Source organism: Pelophylax lessonae (genome assembly GCF_965119305.1).
Source record: "Pelophylax lessonae genome assembly, chromosome: 4".
Taxonomy (NCBI): Eukaryota; Metazoa; Chordata; class Amphibia; order Anura; family Ranidae; genus Pelophylax; species Pelophylax lessonae.
In genome coordinates this window covers 323,707,750-323,730,002 of record NC_138771.1, presented here as the reverse complement: position 1 = coordinate 323,730,002, position 22,253 = coordinate 323,707,750, and the positions used below count along the sequence as shown (strand labels likewise).

Genomic DNA, 22,253 nt, shown 5'->3' with positions numbered 1-22,253 from the left:
TTTTTATTTTAAGTTGTACCTTTAGTGAAATTTCTAGATGACCAAGAGACGCAATTAAGAGTATGCTTAAAGAATAGCTAAGAAAAAAAATGTACAGGTCCTTAGATATGTTGGCTGCATACGTTTTATTTATTTTTTGCAGGGTAAAAAGATTTTCAGAAAGTACAGAAAACACTTGATCTTGCCAAAAATGTAGTGTCCTTGTCACTTCTTATAATATGAGCTGGAAGCATATCAACCATTTGTAAACTACTAGTCTCATCATCCCCCCATGTATTGGAGTTGTAAAAAAAAGCCAAACATTCTGAAGTCCAGTCATGGATATTTAACATAGTAAACATCAAATTTGATGTATCAAAATGCACCCCCCCCCCCCCCCATTCTGCTAGAATGGATTTTCATAGAAATGTATATCCTTACCTAAGAACTAAAATATATCACTATTTCCTTTTCATGCCCTCTATGCTACATTGTAGAAAAATGTGTCTAAATGTATACCTGGATTAACTTCTGTAGGCAATCTTTAGGGATTGTAGGAAGATCTTTCTTAGGTACAGGTGCTGCCCGAAGAGACAAGTTTATTACAAATAACACATTAATGATGATTAAGAATAGAAATATGTTTGAGAAAAGTTAAAAAAAGACTAAAAAAATTATAATAATAAATTTAAAATATATTTAATATATTTTTAATTTAGATAAAAATTAAATACTAGGTGATTTTGCACTTTTTAAAAATGCTTTATTTATATTGTGCTTCTTCACTTTAGTTATGGACCTGGCCAAACCTTTGTTTGAATGGTGGAGGAGAAGTAGCTCCCTGCAAGGCCCTGTTCACATTGGGGTAAGAAAAAGGCATTTAGGCCACATTTTTTTTTGATCCCCAAATGCCTAGCAAAGCAGATTAAAATGAATAAATTGGACAATGGTCAGAGCTGTTCACATTTGAAAAACATGTTGTGAATGTATCTCTTCGCAATGCGGTGTGGCAAAAATGAAGCTACGTGTTGAGTCTGGAAGGAGTTGAAGTGTGTCAGATTCTTCAATTCAAGTCTATAGCAATGCACCGTAATGCGTTTACAGCATTTTTAACAAGCATTTATCAAATATCAATGAGGTGAAAAAGAAACAAAAACATTTCCCAAGAAATCACTTGGAGGGAGTCTAGGGTGCATTTTTAACATGCTTTAAGTGCATATTAAATGCATCAAAAAGGTGTAAAATAAATGTAGAATTATAATAAATAATATTATATAAAGATGTATAATAAATATAAGAATGGACTAATGTATAATAAATGTATACATATATTAAATGTGAAGTTCTATATCCCTGTAGTTAAATTTAATTTAATGTTGAGCAAAAAGAATATATACTATATATATATATATATATATATATATATATATATATATATATCAAAGGTTTTTGTTTCCTTTGTTAACCACTTGCCGACAGCTTACTTTATATTTACAACAGCAAAGTGGCTGTCCCAGGCAGAATCACGTTAGTAAATGCAATCTACCTGGGAGGAGCTAGGGGGCAAGCCAGTACGGGTGTCAGGCAGCTCCGATTGCCACCAGACACCGGCGATCTCTCCCCGTTGACAGAGAAGGATGGACGGCTGATGTAAACACAGCCGTCAATCCTTCTCCCTTGGATGATCACAGAGGCTATGTGATCCTGCTATATAGGATCGCATGTCTCTGTGTTCATCTCACAAGCCCAACCCCCCCCCCCACAGTTAGAATCACTCCCCTAGGCTTACATTTAACCCCTTGATCACTAACAATGTTAACCCCTTCCCTGCCAATGAGATTATTACAGTAACAGTGAATATTTTTAGCACTGATTATTGTAGTAATGTCACTGGTACACTGGTACCCCCATAAGTGTCAAAAATGTCAGTTAGGGGTCTGATCAGTCCGCCGCAATGTCGCAGTCCCGCAAAAAATCGCAGATCGCCGCCATTACTATAAAAAAAAACAATAAAAATGACATAAATCTTTCCCGCAGTTAGTAGAAGACGCAATAACTTTTGCGCAAACCAATCAAAATATGTTTATTGCAATTTTATTTACCACAAATATGTAGCAGAAAATAAATTGCCTTAAAATGTTAAAAAATTTAGATTTTTAATTTTTTTTTTTGGGAATGTCATATAGCAGAATGTGAAAAAGCTCTATTTGTGGGAAAAAGAGGACATCAATTTTATTTAAAAGTAACGCAGTGCCGAATCACAAAATAGGGCCTGGTCATTAGGGGGGGGAAATCCTCCGGTCTGAAAGAGGTTAGAGAGAAACCCTTTAACTTCCTGTCTCAAAAATTCTACAGAGTGAAATCTCTACCAAATGACACTGGGGACAGTGGAAAGTTGTCTTTGGAGCAGATGTTCCCATTGGAGGATTTCCCCTTACCTTTTGTTCTGGTGGCAACTGTGAAACTTTGGCTGTCCCATAAATGTTTGTCTCAAAAATGGTCACAAGCACAAGTATGGGAGGGTTGAAATCTGCCAGGGTCCAGTTGGGGAACATACAGCAATAACATGTTGACAGAGCTTCTAGTCCTTACCCTTTATATCTACAACTAAAATAATAAAAATTAGAATAACATATACTTTATCCTTCTGTTGAAACTCACTTCATTTACAGCATATTGAATTGTGTTGCAAAGGGGCCTATGTGTAAAAGAGGAACTGATTAAAAGTGAATAAGCAGTTTCCATGTAGCTCCTCCTTACAATGTACAGTGGCCTCATTAGCCAGGAGAGAAAATTGCTTTAAGGTGTTTAGAGAACTTGATTTTCTATGTTAGCAGAGTGAATATAATTGTATTTGCAAGGGAGCTTACTATCTGCCTAGCTCCTCATATCAATTTAATTATTTTATCGAAGTATGTTAAGATCAAGGAATGCTAATATGCAATTTTTTATCTTTTACAGTGCTAGAATGCTTTACTTTAACATACCACAATATCAGCATATACACGATCATAACATATACAGATGTGTCCACTTACCGGCCTCATGCCCTCCAAGGGCAGAAAATCCATTGAGGCTAGAAGCTGCACAATTAAACATAAATATGAAGGTTATACATTGACAAATCAAACATTGATAAAGACATGACCTACTAATATACAGTATATTCTTTAAAAAGACGTTCAAACTGATAATTTGTCAACACACTACATTTAAACTGACACTACATTTTAAAAATAACTGAAAAAGAAAAGGAAAATGAACTTACCAAAGCAGTAGGTTACTGCTACATATAGAAATGCAACTGCAGTCTTCATGATGGCAGAAAACAAATTCTTGAGACCAAAGAGGATAGGTAGATAGAAAAGATGTCATAGAACTGCCACCATCTGCCACTGTATTTGTACCCTACATAACAGATTTGTCATCATCTTATGAGGTGTCATCACATCATGACATTAAATATGATGTTATTGTCAACAAAGGTTGTGAAATGTCCCCAAATCTCACATTTTTGCAATTGTTCTTAGGTTGCATAATATTTCGAAATAAAGACAAAAGTTCTATTTATTTTCAATGCCGGATTCTTCAAACATGGGTGGGTGAGTTGAATTCCACACACCTAGGATGAAGTTTTTTTTGTTTTCAGAATGAACATTGCCAAAATATCAAGGAGCCATACATATGAAATGTGATTATAATAAAATGTCCACTTGCATTTAAATAGTAATTTTTGTATATTTTTATTCTTTTTCTTTAATTTATTTTTTGTGTTATATGGGAGGTCAACCTTTGCAACACTACTTTGCACATATACAGAATGTATGTGTGTTATGTTAAATATACAGTTAAAAACATGTTATTATGTCTGTTCCATAAGTGAGAAAAAAAGTCTGTTGAATCTGCCAGAAATCCAGTGAGTCTGTAACCTTCTGTACACTCAGCCTCTGCTGTAATGAAATCTTAGGTGTTAATAATGCTGTCCAATTTTCCTCTATGAGCTACAGATCACCTCCTCTCTATATTATGAAGGTGAGATGATGAAGAGGAGGGAGGTGTTCTGTAGTCCAAATAATCTGTGAACTTAGTAAGTTGATAGTGCTGTTATTTCACAGATATAGTACAGCAAGCAAGTGTCGAGGAGGCCGACAAGTTGGCACCGCCCCTCCGGCCCCTGCCTCCTCACTACTGCAGTCTGGCTCTTACACAAACCTCCCAGACGACAGGAATGTGTTGGATGAAGGACCAGGCACCTCTCCTCCTTCAACTAGTCCTCAGTGTGCCAGTCCAGCCAGGGCTCGGATAAGACTGGATGAAAAGCTGCTGGAATCAGAGGTGAGCTTTACTAGCACTGACTCCCCCTCACATGGTCAGCCACAACACTCTATCACATCTTTTCCCACCTCAAACCATCCTGTGATGGATACCTTGCTTAAGGACATGTTCCTCTCCTTGCAGAACTACCTGCATGCTGATTTCTCCACACTAACCCACGGATTCTCCTCTGAAATAAACTTTCTGGGAGAAAGAGTAAATCATGTGGAAAATTCAACTGAAGAAATCACTACCACTGTTAATGATCTCATTGATGCTTATGATGACAACTTAGAAGAAAGGCAATGGATGAAGGCCAAAATAGCAGATTTAGAAGACAGGTCAAGAAGGAATAATTAAAAATTAAGAGGTGTCCCAAAAACCGTCCAAACAGGTGAATTACTGCGCTACTCACAGGAAATGCTTAGCTCCCTTCTTCCTGAGGCGTCTCCATTACATTTCACCATTGACCACATACACCACTTACCCAAGCCCCCTCACCTGCCAGACAGTGTACCGCATGATATTATCATGCAAATTCCTTTTTTTCACACAAAAGAGCAGTTTCTAGCTAAGGCCAGATCTCTCGGCCAACTCCCCGCCCCATACGCCAACATCCAAATGTATGCAGATTTATCCAAATATACCTTGGATATGCGGAGACAACTCACCAGCGTGACTAAAACATGTCACAACCATCACATCCCCTACAAGTGGAGCAACCCTGCTAGGCTACTCATTGACATAAATGGGATATCACACAGCATCACCACCTTGGATAAAGGCCTTGCACTCCTCCACACGTGGGGCATCATCCCTGAAGTGCGCAGCATAGGCCACCGCAGAAACATCCTGGAAAAATGTAAGTGCAAAGAAGACAGCGCAGATTTGGTGTATTGTACTTATAAAGTGCTCAATGTGCAAATGATAAAAGATTAATAATATGTAGGTAGTAATGGTTGGTGCGTGTATGGGTATAAAACACATATACTCTTAAATAAATAAATAAATTCTCATGACATATAAATGTGCTAATAGTGCAAATCACCACCTGGTGTAGTGCAATTTATAAATGAAAGGATAAATAACATATAGAAAGTCCAATATCAATAAAAAAGTCCCAAAATGCAGTAGCCAGCAAATAGCCAGTGAAAGTCGTTTGATGAAGAAACAACCCGAAAAAGTGCTCAAGTGCTGGAAATTAAATGCATGCTGCAATGGTGCGATGATGGTGATTCACTCCTCTCCCCTAGGTAATTGCACTTACCGGACAGTGTGGACCCTCAAACCTTATAGCATAAGGGTCTCACAGGCAGAGTCCGGCATACAATCCGGGTAAGGTGCTATGGATGGAAATGTCAGCCGATGCAGGCTCCCCTATGCAGTCTCACCAGATGGTAACCATATGGGAAGGAAAGAAGGAATCCCAATAGCGTAATATTGCTTAACAATGAATTTATTTTGTCTCAAAAGAAAAAAACTCACATTTTCTGTAATAAAAACAGGCACTGTACGAAACGGTAGATCCCTGGGATGACTGTGTGCATTTAAACCGGCCTCCCTCCTTGTGGGTTCAAATTTCCACTCTTTCTGGCTTTGCCACTACCCATAGTGCAGATCAGATCCAATCAGTGTGAGAAGACAAGTTGCTCAGGAGCCAATAAGGACACTGGGAACTTAGTTCTGAAGAGGAAGTGCACTGTGGAGGCAATGGGGCAGCAAACTACAATACTCAGGATCACCTGCACATAAAAGGAGAGACTGGAGCTTTTCCAAGCAAATGTGAAGAACGTAGGGTCTTTGCTGAGAGGAAGCTGAGCTGCACGGACGTGTTGCCTTTGTTGAGCCTGTAAAGAGAACCGGTGCTCTTGCGGTGTCTTTACCAGAGCTGAGAGACCCGCTGCTGTGAGTGCCTGCATCAGGGGGCTAAGACCTGTGAGCCTTGTAAGAACCTGAGCAGAAAGACTGAGCCTCATGGGACCTGACTTCAAAGACTGCAGACAGCCAAGTAATCTGGATTAGATCCCTGTGTACCAGTGATGAGCTGAACATCAATTCTTTTCTGAACACTGACACAGTTAATGCAGGAGAGACTCCCCTCTTGTTTAGCAGCCCATTAGACATCCTTTGCACAGTCAACACTGACAATTAGGCATCAGGTGCATTTTGTAATTCTTAGTTAGAAATGCATATGCCCACCCTCTATTGCAAATTGTGAAAAATTGAAAAAAATGTAAAATTCATTTGTAAATATATTTGCATTGCTTTATACTAGAAACACATTTTTTGTGTCATTGTAAACAGGAAAATTATAAAAATAAAGTTTATAATTTGTATCTACACTAACACTATTGTTTTATTTCAATAGTTTTTATTAGTTTTCAAACATATACTGCACAAAGGATTGACATAGTACAAAGTCTTAGTAAAGGAAGCAGTAATATGCATTCTCTGCATTCTCCAAAAATAGACATCCACAATCACATATACAGTACATATTCTAGATGGTTACAAATCACATATCTGCAATCTATGTAGGTAAAGATGGCCAGTCAATACAAAAATCAAAGGTAGATTATATAAACAAAAACACAAAAACAAAACAAAAAAAAAAACAGAACAAACAAGTTATTCTCACAGAGGTATAAAGGTATAAGCTTAATCAATCCAGTCAACCAAGGTATTTTAAAGCACTACTATCAAAGTAAGTTCCCATTATTATTTGTCATTAACCCAGGTTCCCAAGCTTCCTGAAATTTGTTCCCCTTTAGTTTGATAAAGTGAAAAAATATTCATAAGAGCATTGTAAATGCACTCTGTGAATAACTTCTGAAACATTAGGAGCTTCATCCTGCTTCCACCTATTCATGATAGTAAGACGGGCTGCTGCGATAATGTGTAAAACCACAATTCAAAATTGTTTAGGAAATGGATTCATCAAAAGACCTAGTAGGGCTAGAGAAGCATCAGGGGAGATGATGCAACCTGTAATGGAAGATATCAGGACAAACGCTAACTTCCAAAAACTAGCAATGGATTTAAAGTGCCATAATATGTGAATTAGGTTACCTGTTTGTTCACAGTTTCACCAACAGTCAGGAGGAGTTTGGGAATAACTCAATGATAACCTATTTGGAGTACGGTACCATCTGTGGGCTATCTGTAGGCCATTTTGCCAAGGCAAAACACGATGAGTTATTGCATAAGAATATTTAAAAGGCAGAGTCCAACGCCTTTTCCATAGTTGAATGCCACAACACTTCTTCCCATTTTAATAAGGAGGTAAATTTGACTGACCGATGGCGAAGTTGAAGATGAGAGTAAAACCAGGAAATCCCACATTTTATGGAGTTCTGCTTATGATTCCCATGCCAGTTTGTCAATAGAGATGAAAGTGTCAGAGAGTGCACGTTAAAAATGCCTAATTTGGAGTTTTTGTAGGCTTCCCTATATTGATCCTCTAGAGGCACATGTATTAAAGAGGAAGTAAACTCTAAGCTATAATTTGTAGCTATAGGTAAGCCTATAATAAGGCTTACCTATAGGTACTATAAATATCTCCTAAACGTGTACTGTTTAGGAGATATTTACATTGCATGCAGCCAATGACGTCATCGTGCATGCACTCAGAAGGAACTGCCACCCGTGCTGTTCCTTCAGATGCCTGTGCTGTGAATGATGGCTTTGTGGCTCTGGCCTGTTACACAGCCGGGGTCTGTGGACCCGGAAGGAAGACTGGGACAAAATGGACGCTGCCTCCAGCGATTACATTGCATAGCTGGAGGGCTTCCTTTTTCAGGTAAGTTTTACATAATGTGCTAGTATGCAATGGATACTAGTACATTATGCTTTTACCTTGCAGGTCCAGAAAAAAAAAAGCAACCAGCTGTTTACAACCGCTTTAAGGTAGTATACCCTCTGTCTGACCATGACTTAACAGAGCAAAATGGTATTAGAAATTCGTAAAACAAAACCAAAGAAAACTCCCAGCTCAACTTACCAACCAGCCTGCAACCAACCAAATTATCCTGTCTAACAGTTTGTGTTAAAAACAGGGGTTTCATTTGCACACATTTGCAAATACATGCGTGAGCCAAAGAGCCACTTCACGGCACCCCAGTATTATCTGCAGTCCTAACCCTATAAATGTTTGAGAGTCTCCATAGTAGAAGCACATGCATAATAACGGATAGATAGTGGGCAGGTTAATCTGGAGGGAGCCCACCCCTCCTTAAAGGCACAGGGAGGGGCACACTGGTAACCCAGTATATAGCACAATGGCAACAATGGTTTCCAGTGCATCCCCTCACCAGAATACCAACAGAATAAAAATATGACCACTGCCCCCACCTATACATGTGATCTGTGCCGCGAAGACCAGTTATAGGTGGGGCAGTGGCCATTTGTTTGTACTGTTAGAAATGTGTAAACCTTCAGAGGCAGGTCATTTGCAGGAATGGCTATGAATACTTTCTGTGTTTTACAACCAGGATGCTACAGAGGCCAAAATGAAAGGGTTATCTGGGACCTGCAATGGTCGTTGAGTGGCGGCCGCCACTCATAGCAGGTTCCTGCTATAAACCATGTTCAATTCCAGAAGTACCCAATGTTAATGAGAGAAAGGAGTGATCTATGCTTTTAATTGATACAACAGCATTGCCCTGTAATAATCTTGTAATACTGGTAACCCCATGCCCCCCATGGATTTATGTTTAGTGAGGATGGCAAAAGACACCCTTGCTTTCTGGTTTTGCCATATAAACTGTTTCAGGACAGCATAATGAGAAAAAGTGAGTAGGGATAATTATCACAATTGTCCTTAAAAAATAAAGAATTGTGGGCAGCAGAAGCGTTTTAAAAGCTTCAATGTGCCCCAACCAAGATAACCCAGATTTGAACAGGCAATTGAGTTCAGAACCAACATTTTTAACAAGCTACCATAGTTATTATAGTAACTATAGTTGTACTGATGGTGTGGCTGAATAAATTCCTAAAAAGTGTATGCTTTTGTTTTTCAAGGAACAAGGGAACAAGATTATTTTTTTTCAATTCATTTTTATTGAGTATCAAGAGAGTGTACAGGATGCAAAAAAAGAAAAAATTAAAAAACGTAAAAAATAGGTTATCATAGTATAACACAGACCGGAAATAACATGTCAGGAAAATCCATACATAATTTACTCTAAACTCAGATGAGAATACATTTCTTAAGTTTTACAGAAAGGAGTAAGGGGTAAAAGCAGTAATGTATAGTATTGTCAAGATCATCAGTGTCTGTCCACGGTTTCCATGAGCTGTCAAATAATTGGCTCTTGCCTGTTCTGGTAGAAAGGTATTTTTCGTAAGAGTAATTTAATTGTACTAGACATAAGACTTCCGATTTGTTAGGGGCTTGAGACGCTTTCCAGTGTCTGGCTATTACCATTCTTGCGGCGACAAGGGTCGTCACTGTGCGGAAAGATGGCAAAAGGTCATCAATTTGTAAGTTTAGAATTGCTATGGCAGGGTTAGGTTTAAGGAAAATTCCCTGTGATGTTAGAAAGCAGTTTAAATATTTCTCTCCAGAAACAAGAGATATTTCTTCATGACCAAATATGATAAAGGGTACCAATCTGCCACAGCCTCTCCAGCATAAATAAGGTGGAGTTCTGAGGGGAGAATTTGGACAGTTGGTAGGGAGTAAAATACCATCTAGTGATTCATTTTCATAGCAATTCCCAGTGGTTGGTGCAGTTCCAGTTCAAAGGTTGGCCTTTTGTTTACCCTGATCACTACATGAATAGTACACAGCAGCCTTCTTTGACTCATCCAATCAGGCTGTGCCCAATATACATTTGCTAGGTACAGTGACCAATTAGGGAGAGTTATTGTAACGCTCCTGAGTTTTATGTATGATGTGGATTTTCAGCTGCAGAAATATTCCATTTCAGTAGTCATGTAGAGAAACGCTGAGACACCAATCCCAACTCCCAATGACTCATCATGTGTGGATGATCTCAATTCAGCAAGTAAATACACACACTCAATAAGATGTTTCCTAGAGTGACTTATGTATATAGTAACACAGTGATGATAGGCTGAAGAGACAGGTTGGGTAGAGATGGTAGATGACAGACACTTGAAAGGAAATGTTCTTGAAAGTAAGATAGTAGCAGATGGGATGCAGATAGGTTTAGCAATCATGTATGGTAGCAGATGACAGAGTAGCAGGTGGACATACAAGAGAGATCAACCCAGTGCAAGAACAGGTGGTAGTAGGCTCAAGAGCTAGCAATCTTAGATAATGCAGATGTAGTAATAGTCCTTAGTATGCAGAGCTAGATAGTGTAAGCTTTAGTATAAAGGTTATAGACGTTTCCCCTGTGGGGTACTTATCACTAATAGCAATGTAGCAGAGGAGAGGTTCGGCAAGAACGGATGATCCGGTAGCGGGATACAGGGATCAGCGCAGCGTGGTTCCGACAGCGAGGTATGCTTGCAAGCATGAGAGCTTCAAGACAGGTTAGCATCAAGGCACAAAGCAGTTTGAACGAACACATGTGAGTGAGAGCCGGCGATCTAAATAGCCATCCAGTCCGGCGCTCAGTGATGACAGCATCAGTCTTAAAGGTGTATGCGCACCTTACCAAAAGAGAATGGTGGGGCGCATACACTTATGAAAGAGTAATTAGGGTACCCAAAGGTACCAGAACATTACAGTACCCCCCCCCCCTTAAGGCCGGCTCCTGAAGGCCTCTGGAGCTGGTTTGTCTGGGTACTTCGCATGAAAATTGCGGATTAATCTAGAGGCATGTATGTCAGAGGTGTTTAGCCAGGTGTCGTCTTGGGGCCCATAGTTCTTCCATTGAACCAAGTACTGAAGTCTTCCTCTGTGGATACGAGAATCCAGAATCTCTTTTATCTCATATTCTTCTCCACCTTCAACTTGTACTGGAGGAGGAGGTGGGATAGTAGGCCTTATTCCTTGGTCAGGAACATGGGGCTTCAGTAGCGACACATGGAAAATGGGATGTATTTTGAGGTCTATTGGCAATGTAAGCTGTACTGCAGCTTTTCCAATAAGTTTCTTGATTGGGAAAGGTCCCAAGAACAGAGGTCCAAGCTTTTTGCTAGGGATTTTCAGTCTTAAATTTTTTGTTGAGTGCCAAACGAGGTCCCCGATAGTGTACTGAGGAGAAGGTCTTCTGCGAAGATCATAGTACTTCTTTTGTTGACTATGAGCGTGTGCAATGGTAGTATTAAGCAAACCCAGAGAGCCCTTTATTTGGGTAAGATAGTCTGAGGCTACTGGGTTATTTGAAGGAAGGATGCGTGGTGGAAGAATAGAGGGATGAAACCCATAGTTCAAGTAGAATGGACTCTGCTTGGTCGTACTGTGGGTTGCGTTGTTGTAGGCAAATTCTGCCAGAGGGAGAAGATCCACCCAATCATCCTGTTGGTAAGAAGTGTAACAACGTAAATATTGCTCGATGCATTGGTTGACTCTTTCAGTCTGTCCGTTGGTCTGCGGATGGTAAGGAGAAGTGAGCTTCCGCTCAATCCGTAGTATGTGACATAGTTCTTGCCAGAACTTGGAAATAAATTGTGATCCACGGTCAGACAGAAGAGTTTTTGGGATACCATGTAACTTAAAGACATGTTTCATCAGGAGTTCTGCCGTTTGTTTGGACGAAGGTAGTCTGCGAATAGCAATGAAATGTGCCATTTTTGTCAGATGGTCCACTGACACTAAGATGGTATTAAATCCTTTGGAAGGAGGCAATTCCACTATAAAGTCCAAGGACACAACTTCCCATGGAGTTTGGGGTATTGGTAGACTGCATAGTAGACCGGATGGTCTCGTAGTGTCAATTTTGGACCTGGCACAGACATTGCATGAAGAGACGAATTTTTGTATAGATGTTTTCATGTCAGGCCACCAGAATTGCCTGGTAATCAGATTAAGAGTCTTTGTCATACCCATATGTCCTGCCATAGGCACATCATGCGATAATTCCAAGATCTTGGTGCGTATGGTAGGTGGTATGTAAATTTTGTCGTTGTAGTAGAGGAAGCCTTCTGCATCAGTATTTAGTTGTGGTGGGGGTGAATCCAAACTTATACCATGCAAAACCTCTTCCTTCAAGGAACGGACAACTCCAATAATGCGTTTGTGAGGTATTATAGGAACGGAAGGGATTTCGAAGTAGTTTTCTTCAGTTAGTCGTGATAGTGCATCCGCCTTTTTGTTCTTATCTGCAGGTGTGTAGGTCACTAGGAAGTTAAACCTTAGAAAGAATAGTGACCATCGTACCTGTCGGTGAGAGAGAGTTTTGTTAGTCTGAAGATATTGGAGATTTTTATGGTCCGTGTATATAAGTATTGGTAATTGGGTGCCTTCGAGTAGATGTCGCCAATTCTCCAGAGCCAATTTTATAGCAAGCAGTTCCTTTTCACCCACGGGGTAATTTATCTCTGGACTGCTTAGGGATTTAGAAAAAAAGGCGACTGGATGAAGTGGTGAAGTGTGAGTTGGTCGTTGGAAAAAAAGTATTGCTCCTACTGCCATGTTTGACGTATCTACTTCCAGAATGTATTGGAGGGATGGGTCTGGATGGCGTAGTATGGGAGCAGAAGTAAACCTTGTCTTTAACAGGTGAAAAGCTTTATTTGCTTCATCTGACCATTTGAATGGTTTTTTAATGCTAGTGAGCTGTGTGAGGGGTCTCACAATGGCAGAGAAGTTTCTGATGAACTTCCTGTAGAAATTCGAAAATCCAAGGAATCGCTGTAGTGCCTTGCATGTGGTTGGTGTAGGCCAATCCTGAATGCAGGATATCTTACTCATGTCCATCTCGATTCCTGTTTTGGATATGATGTAGCCTAGAAACAGTACCTCTTCTTTATGAAACAAGCATTTTTTCAGTTTCACATAAAGGTTGTGTGCAAGCAATCTCGATAATACTAGTGTTACATGTCTTATGTGTTCAGACAGGGATCGTGAATATATAAGTATATCGTCCAGATATACCACAACACAGACATCTAGTAAGTCTCTGAAAATATCGTTTATAAATCGTTGAAAAACTGCAGGGGCGTTGCATAGCCCGAATGGCATTACAAGATATTCGAACAATCCGTATCTGGTTCTGAATGCAGTCTTCCACTCGTGTCCATCACGGATTCGAATGAGATTGTATGCTCCTTTCAGGTCCAATTTTGAAAAATAGGTAGCTCCACGCACCTGCTCAATGAGCTCAGGGATAAGCGGTAGAGGATAGCGATCTTTTATTGTAATAGCATTCAATTGTCTATAGTCGATGATAGGCCTGAGACTTGAGTCCTTATTGCGGACAAAAAAGAGTCCTGCTGCTGTGGAAGAAGTGGAAGGTCTAATAAAACCTTTCTTCAAATTCTCATCCAAATAGTCTTTGAGATGGGAAAGTTCATCCTGTGAAAGAGGATAAACATGACCGAACGGCAATTTGCTATTTGGGAGTAGATCAATGCTACAATCATAGTCTCGATGGGGAGGTAGTGCTTGAGCATTTTTCTCAAGAAAAACCTCAGAGAGATCCTGATAACATAGTGGTGCAATCTCATCTGTCACCACAGACAGGATCTTCCCGAAAGACGGGAGGTTACACTTACTTTTGCAATAGCAAGAGAGGAAGGCCAGGGTCCGTTCCTTCCAATCTATGGTTGGTTGATGTGTGTGCAACCAGGGAAGTCCCAACACAATGGGAAAGTGGGGTGAAGGTATTAGATCGAAGGTAGTGGTCTCCATATGAGACCCGTTAGTAGTGACTAGGAGTGCCTGTGTCTGATCAGTGATCGGACCAGAGGATAAAGGAACACCATTAATAAGACTCACTGAGACAGGTTTAAGTTTAGAAATAATAGGAACTTTATTTAAAGCAGCAAAACGTATGTCAATATAATTTCCACAAGATCCTGTGTCAATCATGGCCTTAGTAGTAATCCTGTTCTGGTCCCACTGTAATGTTAAGCAAACAGAAAGGTAAGGGTTAGTGATTGAAGTTGTCAATCCCCCTAGGAGGACATGTGAACACTCACCCTTCTTTTTGTAGACTAGGGGACAGACGTTTATCTTGTGATCCGGGGATGCACAGTACAAGCAGAGATTACCAGATCGTCTTTTGGCTCTTTCCATAGTTGATAGAGGTGGGCGTATGGTTCCTACCTCCATAGGAACGGGGTCGACGGCCGAAATCCGAGAAGAACTGGATAATGGCATTCCCATTTTCTCAGCCTTTCTTTCTCGTAGTCTTCTATCTATGGTGATACTGAGTTGTATCAATGCATCCAGGGTTTTTGGCAGATCCGCTCGGGCGAGCTCGTCTTTAACGGCCTCTGATAGGCCAAGCCTAAATTGGGTTTTCAGAGATGCATCATTCCATTCTGAATCAAGGGTCTATCTCTTGAATTCTGGGACAAAGTCTTCTACAGGTCTCCTACCTTGTTTCAAGGATCTTAATTGAAGATCGGCAGTACTCTGCCTATTGGGATCATCATATAGGCTAGTGAGTTCTGCTAGGAACAAGGCATAGGAGTTGAGAAGCTGGTCGCTTTTCTCAAAAAGAGAGTCTGCCCAGGCCCGAGGATCGCCTGTTAGGTAAGAAATGATAGTACAAACCTTAACGTGATCAGTAAGGTAGGTACGGGGTTTTAGCAAGAAAAGTAACTCACATGCGTTTTTAAATTCGCGAAATTTTTTGCGATCGCCTGTAAATACCAAAGGAGGATTTATTTTGGGTTCAGGGGACTGAGCAGTGGTAAGTTGTGTCAGTCTAATTACCTGCTGCGACAGAGCCTGATTGTCTTCTTTTAATTCAGCAAGTGCGTGTATTAACGCAGGTACTTGCTGTTTTAATTGTGTCATCTGAGTGGTTATTTCTGCTGAATCCATTTGTGGTTCGTTCAATCTGTAACGCTCCTGCGTTTTATGTATGATGTGGATTTTCAGCTGCAGAAATATTCCACTTCAGTAGTCATGTAGAGAAACGCTGAGACACCAATCCCAACTCCCAATGACTCATCATGTGTGGATGATCTCAATTCAGCAAGTAAATACACACACTCAATAAGATGTTTCCTAGAGTGACTTATGTATATAGTAACACAGTGATGATAGGCTGAAGAGACAGGTTGGGTAGAGATGGTAGATGACAGACACTTGAAAGGAAATGTTCTTGAAAGTAAGATAGTAGCAGATGGGATGCAGATAGGTTTAGCAATCATGTATGGTAGCAGATGACAGAGTAGCAGGTGGACATACAAGAGAGATCAACCCAGTGCAAGAACAGGTGGTAGTAGGCTCAAGAGCTAGCAATCTTAGATAATGCAGATGTAGTAATAGTCCTTAGTATGCAGAGCTAGATAGTGTAAGCTTTAGTATAAAGGTTATAGAGGTTTCCCCTGTGGGGTACTTATCACTAATAGCAATGTAGCAGAGGAGAGGTTCGGCAAGAACGGATGATCCGGTAGCGGGATACAGGGATCAGCGCAGCGTGGTTCCGACAGCGAGGTATGCTTGCAAGCATGAGAGCTTCAAGACAGGTTAGCATCAAGGCACAAAGCAGTTTGAACGAACACATGTGAGTGAGAGCCGGCGATCTAAATAGCCATCCAGTCCGGCGCTCAGTGATGACAGCATCAGTCTTAAAGGTGTATGCGCACCTTACCAAAAGAGAATGGTGGGGCGCATACACTTATGAAAGAGTAATTAGGGTACCCAAAGGTACCAGAACATTACAGTACCCCCCCCCTTAAGGCCGGCTCCTGAAGGCCTCTGGAGCTGGTTTGTCTGGGTACTTCGCATGAAAATTGCGGATTAATCTAGAGGCATGTATGTCAGAGGTGTTTAGCCAGGTGTCGTCTTGGGGCCCATAGTTCTTCCATCGAACCAAGTACTGAAGTCTTCCTCTGTGGATACGAGAATCCAGAATCTCTTTTATCTCATATTCTTCTCCACCTTCAACTTGTACAGGAGGAGGAGGTGGGATAGTAGGCCTTATTCCTTGGTCAGGAACATGGGGCTTCAGTAGCGACACATGGAAAATGGGATGTATTTTGAGGTCTATTGGCAATGTAAGCTGTACTGCAGCTTTTCCAATAAGTTTCTTGATTGGGAAAGGTCCCAAGAACAGAGGTCCAAGCTTTTTGCTAGGGATTTTCAGTCTTAAATTTTTTGTTGAGTGCCAAACGAGGTCCCCGATAGTGTACTGAGGAGAAGGTCTTCTGCGAAGATCATAGTACTTCTTTTGTTGACTATGAGCGTGTGCAATGGTAGTATTAAGCAAACCCAGAGAGTCCTTTATTTGGGTAAGATAGTCTGAGGCTACTGGGTTATTTGAAGGAAGGATGCGTGGTGGAAGAATAGAGGGATGAAACCCATAGTTCAAGTAGAATGGACTCTGCTTGGTCGTACTGTGGGTTGCGTTGTTGTAGGCAAATTCTGCCAGAGGGAGAAGATCCACCCAATCATCCTGTTGGTAAGAAGTGTAACAACGTAAATATTGCTCGATGCATTGGTTGACTCTTTCAGTCTGTCCGTTGGTCTGCGGATGGTAAGGAGAAGTGAGCTTCCGCTCAATCCGTAGTATGTGACATAGTTCTTGCCAGAACTTGGAAATAAATTGTGATCCACGGTCAGACAGAAGAGTTTTTGGGATACCATGTAACTTAAAGACATGTTTCATCAGGAGTTCTGCCGTTTGTTTGGACGAAGGTAGTCTGCGAATAGCAATGAAATGTGCCATTTTTGTCAGATGGTCCACTGACACTAAGATGGTATTAAATCCTTTGGAAGGAGGCAATTCCACTATAAAGTCCAAGGACACAACTTCCCATGGAGTTTGGGGTATTGGTAGACTGCATAGTAGACCGGATGGTCTCGTAGTGTCAATTTTGGACCTGGCACAGACATTGCATGAAGAGAAGAATTTTTGTATAGATGTTTTCATGTCAGGCCATCAGAATTGCCTGGTAATCAGATTAAGAGTCTTTGTCATACCCATATGTCCTGCCATAGGCACATCATGCGATAATTCCAAGATCTTGGTGCGTATGGTAGGTGGTATGTAAAGTTTGTCGTTGTAGTAGAGGAAGCCTTCTGCATCAGTATTTAGTTGTGGTGGGGGTGAATCCAAACTTATACCATGCAAAACCTCTTCCTTCAAGGAACGGACAACTCCAATAATGCGTTTGTGAGGTATTATAGGAACGGAAGGGATTTCGAAGTAGTTTTCTTCAGTTAGTCGTGATAGTGCATCCGCCTTTTTGTTCTTATCTGCAGGTGTGTAGGTCACTAGGAAGTTAAACCTTAGAAAGAATAGTGACCATCGTACCTGTCGGTGAGAGAGAGTTTTGTTAGTCTGAAGATATTGGAGATTTTTATGGTCCGTGTATATAAGTATTGGTAATTGGGTGCCTTCGAGTAGATGTCGCCAATTCTCCAGAGCCAATTTTATAGCAAGCAGTTCCTTTTCACCCACGGGGTAATTTATCTCTGGACTGCTTAGGGATTTAGAAAAAAAGGCGACTGGATGAAGTGGTGAAGTGTGAGTTGGTCGTTGGGAGAGTATTGCTCCTACTGCCATGTTTGACGCATCTACTTCCAGAATGTATTGGAGGGATGGGTCTGGATGGCGTAGTATGGGAGCAGAAGTAAACCTTGTCTTTAACAGGTGAAAAGCTTTATTTGCTTCATCTGACCATTTGAATGGTTTTTTAATGCTAGTGAGCTGTGTGAGGGGTCTCACAATGGCAGAGAAGTTTCTGATGAACTTCCTGTAGAAATTCGAAAATCCAAGGAATCGCTGTAGTGCCTTGCGTGTGGTTGGTGTAGGCTAATCCTGAATGCAGGATATCTTACTCATGTCCATCTCGATTCCTGTTTTGGATATGATGTAGCCTAGAAACAGTACCTCTTCTTTATGAAACAAGCATTTTTTCAGTTTCACATAAAGGTTGTGTGCAAGCAATCTCGATAATACTAGTGTTACATGTCTTATGTGTTCAGACAGGGATCGTGAATATATAAGTATATCGTCCAGATATACCACAACACAGACATCTAGTAAGTCTCTGAAAATATCGTTTATAAATCGTTGAAAAACTGCAGGGGCGTTGCATAGCCCGAATGGCATTACAAGATATTCGAACAATCCGTATCTGGTTCTGAATGCAGTCTTCCACTCGTGTCCATCACGGATTCGAATGAGATTGTATGCTCCTTTCAGGTCCAATTTTGAAAAATAGGTAGCTCCACGCACCTGCTCAATGAGCTCAGGGATAAGCGGTAGAGGATAGCGATCTTTTATTGTAATAGCATTCAATTGTCTATAGTCGATGATAGGCCTGAGACTTGAGTCCTTATTGCGGACAAAAAAGAGTCCTGCTGCTGTGGAAGAAGTGGAAGGTCTAATAAAACCTTTCTTCAAATTCTCATCCAAATAGTCTTTGAGATGGGAAAGTTCATCCTGTGAAAGAGGATAAACATGACCGAACGGCAATTTGCTATTTGGGAGTAGATCAATGCTACAATCATAGTCTCGATGGGGAGGTAGTGCTTGAGCATTTTTCTCAAGAAAAACCTCAGAGAGATCCTGATAACATAGTGGTGCAATCTCATCTGTCACCACAGACAGGATCTTCCCGAAAGACGGGAGGTTACACTTACTTTTGCAATAGCAAGAGAGGAAGGCCAGGGTCCGTTCCTTCCAATCTATGGTTGGTTGATGTGTGTGCAACCAGGGAAGTCCCAACACAATGGGAAAGTGGGGTGAAGGTATTAGATCGAAGGTAGTGGTCTCCATATGAGACCCGTTAGTAGTGACTAGGAGTGCCTGTGTCTGATCAGTGATCGGACCAGAGGATAAAGGAACACCATTAATAAGACTCACTGAGACAGGTTTAAGTTTAGAAATAATAGGAACTTTATTTAAAGCAGCAAAACGTATGTCAATATAATTTCCACAAGATCCTGTGTCAATCATGGCCTTAGTAGTAATCCTGTTCTGGTCCCACTGTAATGTTAAGCAAACAGAAAGGTAAGGGTTAGTGATTGAAGTTGTCAATCCCCCTAGGAGGACATGTGAACACTCACCCTTCTTTTTGTAGACTAGGGGACAGACGTTTATCTTGTGATCCGGGGATGCACAGTACAAGCAGAGATTACCAGATCGTCTTTTGGCTCTTTCCATAGTTGATAGAGGTGGGCGTATGGTTCCTACCTCCATAGGAACGGGGTCAACGGCCGAAATCCGAGAAGAACTGGATAATGGCATTCCCATTTTCTCAGCCTTTCTTTCTCGTAGTCTTCTATCTATGGTGATACTGAGTTGTATCAATGCATCCAGGGTTTTTGGCAGATCCGCTCGGGCGAGCTCGTCTTTAACGGCCTCTGATAGGCCAAGCCTAAATTGGGTTTTCAGAGATGCATCATTCCATTCTGAATCAAGGGTCTATCTCTTGAATTCTGGGACAAAGTCTTCTACAGGTCTCCTACCTTGTTTCAAGGATCTTAATTGAAGATCGGCAGTACTCTGCCTATTGGGATCATCATATAGGCTAGTGAGTTCTGCTAGGAACAAGGCATAGGAGTTGAGAAGCTGGTCGCTTTTCTCAAAAAGAGAGTCTGCCCAGGCCCGAGGATCGCCTGTTAGGTAAGAAATGATAGTACAAACCTTAACGTGATCAGTAAGGTAGGTACGGGGTTTTAGCAAGAAAAGTAACTCACATGCGTTTTTAAATTCGCGAAATTTTTTGCGATCGCCTGTAAATACCAAAGGAGGATTTATTTTGGGTTCAGGGGACTGAGCAGTGGTAAGTTGTGTCAGTCTAATTACCTGCTGCGACAGAGCCTGATTGTCTTCTTTTAATTCAGCAAGTGCGTGTATTAACGCAGGTACTTGCTGTTTTAATTGTGTCATCTGAGTGGTTATTTCTGCTGAATCCATTTGTGGTTCGTTCAATCTGTAACGCTCCTGCGTTTTATGTATGATGTGGATTTTCAGCTGCAGAAATATTCCACTTCAGTAGTCATGTAGAGAAACGCTGAGACACCAATCCCAACTCCCAATGACTCATCATGTGTGGATGATCTCAATTCAGCAAGTAAATACACACACTCAATAAGATGTTTCCTAGAGTGACTTATGTATATAGTAACACAGTGATGATAGGCTGAAGAGACAGGTTGGGTAGAGATGGTAGATGACAGACACTTGAAAGGAAATGTTCTTGAAAGTAAGATAGTAGCAGATGGGATGCAGATAGGTTTAGCAATCATGTATGGTAGCAGATGACAGAGTAGCAGGTGGACATACAAGAGAGATCAACCCAGTGCAAGAACAGGTGGTAGTAGGCTCAAGAGCTAGCAATCTTAGATAATGCAGATGTAGTAATAGTCCTTAGTATGCAGAGCTAGATAGTGTAAGCTTTAGTATAAAGGTTATAGAGGTTTCCCCTGTGGGGTACTTATCACTAATAGCAATGTAGCAGAGGAGAGGTTCGGCAAGAACGGATGATCCGGTAGCGGGATACAGGGATCAGCGCAGCGTGGTTCCGACAGCGAGGTATGCTTGCAAGCATGAGAGCTTCAAGACAGGTTAGCATCAAGGCACAAAGCAGTTTGAACGAACACATGTGAGTGAGAGCCGGCGATCTAAATAGCCATCCAGTCCGGCGCTCAGTGATGACAGCATCAGTCTTAAAGGTGTATGCGCACCTTACCAAAAGAGAATGGTGGGGCGCAAACACTTATGAAAGAGTAATTAGGGTACCCAAAGGTACCAGAACATTACAGTACCCCCCCCCTTAAGGCCGGCTCCTGAAGGCCTCTGGAGCTGGTTTGTCTGGGTACTTCGCATGAAAATTGCGGATTAATCTAGAGGCATGTATGTCAGAGGTGTTTAGCCAGGTGTCGTCTTGGGGCCCATAGTTCTTCCATCGAACCAAGTACTGAAGTCTTCCTCTGTGGATACGAGAATCCAGAATCTCTTTTATCTCATATTCTTCTCCACCTTCAACTTGTACAGGAGGAGGAGGTGGGATAGTAGGCCTTATTCCTTGGTCAGGAACATGGAGCTTCAGTAGCGACACATGGAAAATGGGATGTATTTTGAGGTCTATTGGCAATGTAAGCTGTACTGCAGCTTTTCCAATAAGTTTCTTGATTGGGAAAGGTCCCAAGAACAGAGGTCCAAGCTTTTTGCTAGGGATTTTCAGTCTTAAATTTTTTGTTAAGAGCCAAACGAGGTCCCCGATAGTGTACTGAGGAGAAGGTCTTCTGCGAAGATCATAGTATTTCTTTTGTTGACTATGAGCGTGTGCAATGGTAGTATTAAGCAAACCCAGAGAGTCCTTTATTTGGGTAAGATAGTCTGAGGCTACTGGGTTATTTGAAGGAAGGATGCGTGGTGGAAGAATAGAGGGATGAAACCCATAGTTCAAGTAGAATGGACTCTGCTTGGTCGTACTGTGGGTTGCGTTTTTGTAGGCAAATTCTGCCAGAGGGAGAAGATCCACCCAATCATCCTGTTGGTAAGAAGTGTAACAACGTAAATATTGCTCGATGCATTGGTTGACTCTTTCAGTCTGTCCGTTGGTCTGCAGATGGTAAGGAGAAGTGAGCTTCCGCTCAATCCGTAGTATGTGACATAGTTCTTGCCAGAACTTGGAAATAAATTGTGATCCACGGTCAGACAGAAGAGTTTTTGGGATACCATGTAACTTAAAGACATGTTTCATCAGGAGTTCTGCCGTTTGTTTGGACGAAGGTAGTCTGCGAATAGCAATGAAATGTGCCATTTTTGTCAGATGGTCCACTGACACTAAGATGGTATTAAATCCTTTGGAAGGAGGCAATTCCACTATAAAGTCCAAGGACACAACTTCCCATGGAGTTTGGGTTATTGGTAGACTGCATAGTAGACCGGATGGTCTCGTAGTGTCAA

General features: G+C 41.2%; 1 protein-coding gene across 1 annotated transcript in view; it reads right to left on the bottom strand.

Annotated features, from left to right (window-relative positions):
- Positions 1-5,049: 5,049 nt before the first annotated feature.
- The window catches only part of LOC309552640 (uncharacterized protein), a gene marked incomplete at its 3' end in the record, with an annotated part of 55,908 nt that continues 38,704 nt past the window's right edge, over positions 5,050-22,253 (bottom strand). Inside the window, exon 10 of the mRNA XM_082253578.1 lies at positions 5,050-5,145. Within this exon, the coding sequence (XP_082109704.1) occupies positions 5,050-5,145 (96 nt within the window). The remainder of the gene's footprint in view (positions 5,146-22,253) is intronic.